Source organism: Liolophura sinensis, chromosome 11 (assembly GCF_032854445.1).
Source record: "Liolophura sinensis isolate JHLJ2023 chromosome 11, CUHK_Ljap_v2, whole genome shotgun sequence".
In the NCBI taxonomy this organism is placed as follows: domain Eukaryota; kingdom Metazoa; phylum Mollusca; class Polyplacophora; order Chitonida; family Chitonidae; genus Liolophura; species Liolophura sinensis.
Genome location: NC_088305.1, coordinates 19900274 through 19910367, shown reverse-complemented (window position 1 = coordinate 19910367; position 10094 = coordinate 19900274). Strand labels below are relative to the sequence as shown.

Below are 10094 nucleotides of genomic sequence, written 5' to 3'. Positions count from 1 at the left end.
TTTGAAAAAACCACTACAGTGAATGGCCAATTAAAAGGGTTAACAAAAAGTATAGTTTTATCAATCTACACAGAATAATGCTCTTGGAATAGGCTTGAATTAAAGTCTTCCAAGCATGCAAAAAGGTTGAAGGATTACAGAAACCAGACGGGACTATTAAAACAGTAAAATTTTGTTATTCATATGCAAATTGAACGCATTGTTACCATGGTGACCCAAAGCTTAACAGATACTGGACGGCAATAGAGATTCAGATGAACTTCAGAGTAGGCCTACCGATACGTTTTCAAACTGAAACACAAAATTTGTATCCCTCGATTGCTAACACTTGTGGCAATTACAATCGGGAAAGTAGGCCTACATGTTTCAAGTAACCTAACACTGGCAATATTTCTCCGGGTTGTAAAGAGAGAGATGCAGTATTTACAACTTGAATATGAGATATTGGTTCAAGGCACAGAATCATCGATTGTTTTCACATAAATTGACTGTAAATATACACTATTTATTTTAAGGTAAAACTTCACAAGAACATTCAAATTTCAAGTATTTTACTAAAACCACACAAATAAATTTCAAGAAATTTAAGACTTTTTTTTTGCATTCATTCATTGCAAATTGAACACAACATTTAAATTATTTCGCACATATTGCAAGTCTATACACAATCAACTCTCCCTACATGTTCATGAATCCCCCAGAATTATGATGGCCTACAATTCAGGAAGAAAGGGTAAGTTTTTCAATTAAACCAGGACTCTGCTGGCAGACTAGAGAGTTCCCTGACAACCTGTTTTTTTTTTTTTTTTGCTTTTTTTTTGTGATAGTATATTAAATGTGTTGACAACACAGCATTTTGAGTTATTCTAGACCAGTGACATTTAATGAATTGCATTTACACTGTTACTCTGTTTCTATTTTGTGGGTTTTTTTTTAACTTGACTTAAGCCATGATGCTAGGGGTTGCATACATTGCCACTATTTAATCATTTCTGTGAACAGTTGGGATAAACCGTAACTGAGGTAAACTGACATCACTGCTCTTCATGTAGTTCTACTCTCTATGCTGTTATGTGTATGCTACATTTTCGGCCCTTGGACACTGGTGCAACAGAAGATCCATTTCAGCAGTTCAATGAATAAGATCACAGAACTCTTAATTAATATCAAAGTTATCTGCCCCTTGACTGTCTGTGTAGGAAGGGGCAGATAACTCTGATATGAATGCCAGTGAATAAGACTTGCAGTACTAACAAGGAACACATACTGCATATATATGTTAACATTTTCTGTTTTATCACAGAATTTTGCGATTGTGACATTATGGGATTAGAGCTGTGTCCCTTGGTAGCTTAATCTACTTGATCTACTATGTTTAAAAGATTAAGTTTCAATAACAGGATGTTATATACAAAAGATAAAGAATTTCACACAACACCCAATAAGACAAACCACTATGTTATTAGAACCTGCTAAATTTCCCTCTTGAGCAACTGGCAATTCATGTTATGGCTAATATAGACACTATGCATTCTACTGCTATCTTTCTCCAAAACTGTTTGAAATAACAATAAGCCTGCTCATTTACATACTCATGTAAATTACACCAAAAAAGGACTATCTCAGCTTTTGCATTTTTTTTACAGGTTTTTCTCCTGTGACATTTTCTACATAATGAACAAAGATGTTACAACATACAAAATGCACAAAATTCCAAATCATGAACTGGTTGGATCAGGTTATAGGTCTCTAGATATGGCTGAACTGGTTGGATCAGGTTATAGGCCTCTACATATGGCTGAACTGGTTGGATCAGGTTATAGGTCTCTACATATGGCTGAACTGGATGGATCAGGTTATAGGCCTCTACATACGGCTGAACTGGTTGGATCAGGTTATAGGCCTCTACATATGGCTGAACTGGTTGGATCAGGTTATTGGTCTCTAGATATGGCTGAACTGGATGGATCAGGTTATAGGCCTCTACATATGGCTGAACTGGTTGGATCAGGTTATAGGCCTCTACATATGGCTGAACTGGTTGGATCAGGTTATAGGTCTCTAGATATGGCTGAACTGGATGGATCAGGTTATAGGCTATATATGGCTGAACTGGTTGGATCAGGTTATAGGCCTCTACATATGGCTGAACTGGTTGGATCAGGTTATAGGTCTCTAGATATGGCTGAACTGGATGGATCGGGTTATAGGCCTCTACATATGGCTGAACTGGATGGATCAGGTTATAGGCCTCTACATATGGCTGAACTGGTTGGATCAGGTTATAGGCCTCTACATACGGCTGAACTGGTTGGATCAGGTTATTGGTCTCTACATATGGCTGAACTGGTTGGATCAGGTTATAGGCCTCTACATATGGCTGAACTGGTTGGATCAGGTTATAGGTCTCTACATATGGCTGAACTGGATGGATCAGGTTATAGGCCTCTACATATGGCTGGACTGGTTGGATCAGGTTATAGGCCTCTACATATGGCTGAACTGGTTGGACCAGGTTATAGGCCTCTAGATATGGCTGAACTGGTTGGATCAGGTTATAGATCTCTAGATATGGCTGAACTGGTTGGATCAGGTTATAGGCCTCTACATATGGCTGTTCCAGGCAAAACATTGTGCAAACAATATGATACAGCAAGGTTTCATTCCCTTTCACATGTTACCTGCAAAGGGCACTTGTTCAGAATTTCAACAATGAGCAAATTCATACATAACAGGTATACTGTGTGTATAGAAAATGTATCATAAAACTGTTGGTAACAGTGGTTTCAATACATATATATGAACAATAGAAAAATAAAATTATACAAATATTCTGACCTTCTGCACAAACAATGACAACAACTTACCACTGTCAATAAAAATTCACAACATACTTCATTCATACATATTCACTTAATGCTGTGCATGTCAGTACACCTTGTCTGTAGTACACATATACACAAGTATGTAGGCCAAACCAAGAGTACACCTTGTCTGTAGTACACACATATACACAAGCATATAGGCCAAATCAAGAGTACACCTTGTCTGCAGTACACACATATACACAAGCATATAGGCCAAATCAAGAGTACACCTTGTCTGCAGTACACACATATACACAAGCATATAGGCCAAACCAAGAGTACACCTTGTCTGTAGTACACACATATACACAAGCATGTAGGCCAAACCAAGAGTACACCTTGTCTGTAGCACACACATATACACAAGCATGTAGGTCAAACCAAGAGTACACCTTGTCTGTACTACACATATACACAAGCATGTAGGCTAAACCAAGAGTACACCTTGTCTGTGGTACACATATACACAAGCATGTAGGCCAAACCAACACCAGAGAACTGACTGCATTGTTTCTGTTTACAAAGGTTTTCAAAATTAAGTACATTACACATCTGATACTAACACATAAAAACCGATGATCCCAGAGTACCCCACATCAAAGACAGCACATGCACATGTAAGCATTTCACAAACACGACTGTTTGCTTAACAAGTTAACTTTCACATATGCTCATGCTGCTGACATGATACATGAGTACATTGCTTAACATATACCCACCGGGACAACTGGTTTCCCCATCCTGATGTTCCAATCAGACAATTATGTTGCACACTATGCCCCATGCCTGATGGATACCTGGTTTCCTAGTTCTGCTGCACACTCACACTACTGGTCCCCTGCATACTATACTTTGTTTTCAAGTCTTAAGAATGCAAATATTTGGTTCCTCAGCCCTATTGCACACTCAACCAATAACCTTTCAGGTAGAATATGACTGGCAGACAATAGGCTTACCACTGGCAAACCACTGGTATGCTACTGGCTCAACACTGGCAAACCACTGGTATGCTACAGGCTCAACACTGGCAAACCATTGGTATGCTACAGCCTTACAGGCAAACCATTGGTATGCTACAGCCTCACAAGCAAACCATTGGTATGCTACAGGCTCACTGCTGGCAAACCACTGGTATGCTACAGTCTCACAGGCACACCATTGGTATGCTACAGCCTCACAGGCAAACCATTCGTATGCTACAGCCTCATCAGTGGCAATGCACTGGCAGGCTACAGGCTCCACATCTGCAGGCTACAGGCTCACCACTGGCAAAGCACTAGCAGCCTACAGGTTCACTAATGGCAGGCTTCATCCTCACCACTGACATGCTAATTGCAAACTGCTGGCAAGGTGCTGTACATTCTCGCAGATGGCAGGCTACAGGCTCACAACTGGCAAACCACTAGCAAGCTACAATCTCACAACTGACAGGCTGAAGCCTAATCTCTGGTTGGCTTCAGAGTCACTTCTTTCATGTTCTAGACAATTTTCATGCTTTCATGCATGCATGTTTCAAACATTAATGGATTAAGTATGCCAACTAATCATGAGAAGCCACCATTGCTTCTTATTCATCCTTTTGGTGCTGACATCTCATATATATGCTATATCATTCCCCTCATGTATTTTTTTTTTCTTCCTTTTTTTTTTAAAAAACCTATGTACATGTTTATTAAAAATGAACCCATCCAAGTAAACTGATTCAGCACCTACAGTATTAAAATGCATCGAAAGATTTACAGCCTCTGATTTTGTTCCTAAATGCTCGTGATCAATGGATCAGTCATCAAACTCTACGAAGGTAATGTTCAAATGCCCACTTCTGGGAGGGACTATTTGGTGAACACGTCTTGAGTAAAACAAAGCCCCCACTTTTCTGATCCGCTCGGTCCAAACACAGGCCATTCTCATGCTTAACGGTGCCATCAATCTGAAATCAAACACACCAAAGCCACAGCCACTGAGAAAGTGTTTTGCTTAAACAACATACATGTAATACCATTCTTTTGAAGCGTTCGAGAAAAATAACCAACCCCTGGGCCACTTGATTAATCAAAAAAAAAAAAAATAAATCTAGAAACCAAGCAATTTGTTTCACAGGAATATGGCAGACCTGGTTGTCACTAATTATTGTGATCACCTACCTTGTCATGCTCCCACTTCTGGTTACCACCCGCCCCATGACAGGGCATCAGTTTGACGCGGCTCCCATCCCCACCCGCAGCATCCAGACAACTCTCCTCGCGGCGAATCTCATTGTTTAAACTCCATGACAGCACCTGGGGAGAAGACAGAGGTAACAAATCCTTGGTTATATCTGTGCACTGGTCTGATTCAGTCAGTGAAATGTTTTCAGTAACTTCGTGTTTGGTGACACTGTGTATCTTTGGGTGACGCCGAGCAAGCATTAGGTATGTATACATGTCTTCTAGTGGTGGCAGGGTGAGTCAATACTGCTGAAGTCACTAAAGTATCATTCCATAGACACCAGACATGACACCCCACCAAGTCACATTATACTGACACCAGACCAACCCGTCCTGTTTCCATTCTCCAATCTCTCAGTGCTGAGCGCCAGCAGCAACAAGTACCATTTCTAAAGTCTGGTACGACCCAACCTGGGTTTGGTCCCAGGTCTTCTGACTTCAAGGCAGACATGTTTTTTAAGACAATGTTTCGCCCGTAGTGAATCAACAAAAAGTTGCACATTTCATCTGATTCTGTGAGTTTCACTGATCTTACAAAAGTATTGCGAGACATGTTTGGAAGGTAGGATGATAACCTTTTGGAAAACTGTAAGCTTAAGAACGAAAAGTAACATTTCACGGCATGTATTGGTCTTTTTGGGGTGAAATTTTAAATCATTTACCATATCGAAGAGATGTAGATGGGTCACAGTCGATGACATTGTCAGCCTAACAAAAACCAAGATTGTTACACATACTGGTGCAGTATAACCATGGGAAGATTGTGATCTGAAGTAACTTCTGTTAACTATTAGATCCGTGGTCTTTTTTAGCTTGTCTGTACAAAGTACACAGATGCAGAATGTGCTGTACCCTCAGGGTTATTGATGTCCAATAACAGGAAAAGCAATGTTTACAGGGGTGGCATTTTAAAATGTGCAGCATGTACTTCAGGTTTTGTACACCAACACAAGGCGAATGTCCCATCGATTCACTGTGTGTGCATATTAAACACAAAATTACAAAATTCATGAATTTGTGTTGAAAGTATTAGAATCAACGTAGAACAAATGTTAGGGGTGTGATCTCAAATAGTACTGCATGCATTGCATTCATTGTGTGCATAATAAGCACCATAAATTACAAAATTCATGAATTTGTGTAGAAAGTATTAGAATCAACGTAGAATAAATGTTAGGGGTGTGATCTTAAATAGTACTGCATGCATTACATTCACTGTGTGCATAATAATCACCATAAATTACAAAATTCATGAATTTGTGTAGAAAGTATTAGAATCAACGTGGAATAAATGTTAGGGGTGTGATCTCAAATAGTACTGCATGCATTACATTCATTGTGCGCATAATAATCACCATAAATTACAAAATTCATGAATTTGTGTAGAAAGTATTAGAATCAACGTAGAACAAATGTTAGGGGTGTGATCTTAAATAGTACTGCATCCATTACATTCATTGTGTGTATAGTAATCACCATAAATTACAAAATTCATGAATTTGTGTAGAAAGTATTAGAATCAATGTAGAATAAATGTTAGGGGTGTGATCTTAAATAGTACTGCATGCATTACATTCACTGTGTGCATAATAATCACTATAAATTACAAAATTCATGAATTTGTGTAGAAAGTATTAGAATCAACGTAGAACAAATGTTAGGGGTGTGATCTTAAATAATACTGCATGCATTACATTCATTGTGTGCATAATAATCACCATAAATTACAAAATTCATGAATTTGTTTAGAAAGTATTAGAATCAACGTAGAACAAATGTTAGGGGTGTGATCTTAAATAGTACTGCATGCATTGCATTCATTGTGCGCATAATAATCACCATTAACTGCAAAATTCATAACTAGCTTGCATCGAACCCTTAGCGTCATCGATGTCCAATAACAGGGAAAACAACGCTAAAGTAAATGTCAGGGATGGTATTTTAAAAAGTACGGCATGTGCTTAGGCCAGGTTTCGATTCACATGAGCATATAAATACAGTAAATTACAAAATTCATGAATTAGTGTGTTCTGCATAAGTATGAATGTTAAAGTAAATATTTGGGGTGATATCTCAACAAGTACTGCATGTACTGGGTTCAATAGTGCATGTACTGAGTTCAATAGTGCATGTACTGAGTTCAATAGTGCATGTACTGAGTTCAAGCACAATAAACAATGTATATTAAACACCATATTCATGACTTGAGCGCTGTTTGTATTGAGTCGCAGTTTTGCACTCAAGTCCCATGTGGACTAATTTACTGTGATATATTACATTGTGCTCGCAGCTGATGCAGTTATGATGAATGAAGAACAGGTATCTTACCTGATCAGCAGGTAAGTTCTGGACTAATTTACTACCCGCAGCTGATGCAGTTATGATGAAGGAAGAACAGGTATCTTATCTGATTAACGGGTAAGTTCTGGACAAATTTACTACCTGCAGCTGATGCAGTTATGATGAAGGAAGAACAAATATCTTACCTGATTAGCAGGTAAGTTCTGGACTAATTTACTACCCGCAGCTGATGCAGTTATGATGAAGGAAGAACAGGTATCTTACCTGATTAACGGGTAAGTTCTGGACAAATTTACTACCCGCAGCTGATGCAGTTATGATGAAGGAAGAACAGGTATCTTACCTGATTAGCGCTGGCGCCGCTCTGGCAGCTGAACAAGCCCATGTCAAACACTGTCTTCTCATCCTTCTGAAGAGTGTCGAGGCACAGATTGCTGGCCGGGTTACGAAGCTGTCCATGAAAAACAAAAAAAGTCATTCAGAGAATAAGGGTGACTCCCTGAATAAGCAGTTCATGACCCTGTATAATGTTCAACTCATGAGATACATTCAAATATGGACCTCCAAACCAAAATAAAGAAGAATGATTGACACTGTCATACACAGGTATGAGCCTCTTTATTAGACAGTACTAAGATCTTGCAATTAAATAAACAAGAAAGGCTAAAATTTTTATACTCTCACAACTAAGACTGTTTTATCGTATGCGTAACGATTGCAGAGCAGTGACTTCATATGTTATGGAGTTGTAAATCATTGTGGTGCTTAAAGGCACTGTGTTTTACTGCACCATGCATATATTCACTGCAGAGATCATGGATATGCAAACTGTGAACTGTATTTGGCAATCCATGTACAGTACCAACGGAGGTATCCCAGAGATACATGTATTGCTGTTCAGTTTGTCTCACCATGTTAACCCCTATTAAGGCAACAAGTTAAACAGGCGAAACAAACTCGCAATCCTTGTATTTAAAGGGAGATTGAATCTTCTACAATACTGACACAACTATGAACTCAATGTGGACTCTACTCCACTTTAACATGCTAAACAGTGCTCTGCTATGTTAAAACTTGCGAAATGAAGTCAGCTCACATCTGCCATTTCCAAATGATATTTGAACAGTGACAACACCTGCTTTTGTCGGTTTATTTTAGTCTGGAAAGCTAACTAGTGAAAATACTTTATATGTACGAGAAAATTATGGCCGATTTTGACCTGGAACATTGCACAAAGAAAAAAGTATTTCGCCCGAACTTTGACCTTTACATAATGTATATAATGGCTTTAAAATGATACTTTGAAAGTGAACACTTAAGTATTTTTGATAAGAAATTACTCAAACTTCACAAAAAATCCTCTTAAGTGGCCCTATAACCTGGATGAAACAATTAGAATAAAGCCAAATATGTCACTTAAAAAAAGCTGAAGTTAAGGTGAAATGCGGTAAGTAAATTTCATGTCTTCACACAAAATCTCCAGAAAATCTTGTCCCCCAAGAACCTCCCTGACGTACCATTCCCCAGGCGTGGACGTTTTCATCAGGGATAAACTTCTCGGGGTAGACATTGTCCAGGTACCATTTGAAGCTTTTACAGTTCAGTCTCTTCCTCAACTCCAGGCGACCCGAAATATCTCCAAAGTCTTGACCCTAAAGCAGATGAAAATACAACATGTCTCTAAAATATCCCCACAGTTTTGACCCTAACATGCATTCAAATAGAAAATATGCAGGTACATGTACATATCTGGAATATCCCGTCTTGACCCTCTAGCAGCTGAAAATACAACATGTCCGTAAAATATCCCCACAGTTTTGACCCTAACATGCATTCAAATAGAAAACATGCAGGTACATGTACATATCTGGAAAATTCCCTGTCTTGACCCTCTAGCAGCTGAAATTACAACATGTCTCTCAAATATCCCATAGTTCTGACCCTAACATGCATGCCAATAGAAATTATGCAGGCTCATATACATATCTGAGATATTCCCCGTCTCGACCCTAAAGCATGTGAAAGGATGATATGTGACTAAAATATCTTCTAGATCCTAGAACATGTGAAAACAATATGTGACTAATATATCCTCTAGATCCTAGAACATGTGAAAACAATATGTGACTAAAATATCCTCCAGATCCTAGAACATGTGAAAACAATATGTGACTAAAATATCCTCTAGATCCTAGAACATGTGAAAACGATATGTGACTAAAATATCCTCTATATCCTAGAACATGTGAAAACAATATGTGACTAAAATATCCTCTAGATCCTAGAACATGTGAAAACAATATGTGACTAAAATATCCTCTAGATCCTAGAACATGTGAAAACGATATGTGACTAAAATATCCTCTATATCCTAGAACATGTGAAAACAATATGTGACTAAAATATCCTCTAGATCCTAGAACATGTGAAAACGATATGTGACTAAAATATCCTCTATATCCTAGAACATGTGAAAACAATATGTGACTAAAATATCCTCTAGATCCTAGAACATGTGAAAACAATATGTGACTAAAATATCCTCTATATCCTAGAACATGTGAAAACAATATGTGACTAAAATATCCTCTAGATCCTAGAACGTGTGAAAACAATATGTGACTAAAATATCTCTAAGTTTTGACCTTTAAACATGTAAACAGCTTTGATTTTTAAATATGCCCATAACAAACAATACGGCATTTACGTGTAAGAGATA

The 10094-nt window shown here is 38.3% G+C and overlaps 1 protein-coding gene across 2 annotated transcripts in view; it reads right to left on the bottom strand.

Moving 5' to 3' along the window:
- Positions 1–603: 603 nt before the first annotated feature.
- LOC135478072 (probable N-acetylgalactosaminyltransferase 9) overlaps positions 604–10094 on the bottom strand; it is a 42470-nt gene continuing 32979 nt past the window's right edge. For both annotated transcript variants that reach the window (XM_064758340.1, XM_064758339.1), the window contains 4 exons: positions 8893–9027; positions 7719–7826; positions 5012–5146; positions 604–4797 (listed from right to left, as the gene is read on the bottom strand). In XM_064758340.1, coding sequence (XP_064614410.1) covers positions 4654–4797; positions 5012–5146; positions 7719–7826; positions 8893–9027 — 522 coding nt within the window. In that variant the 3' untranslated portion in view covers positions 604–4653. The remainder of the gene's footprint in view (positions 4798–5011; positions 5147–7718; positions 7827–8892; positions 9028–10094) is intronic.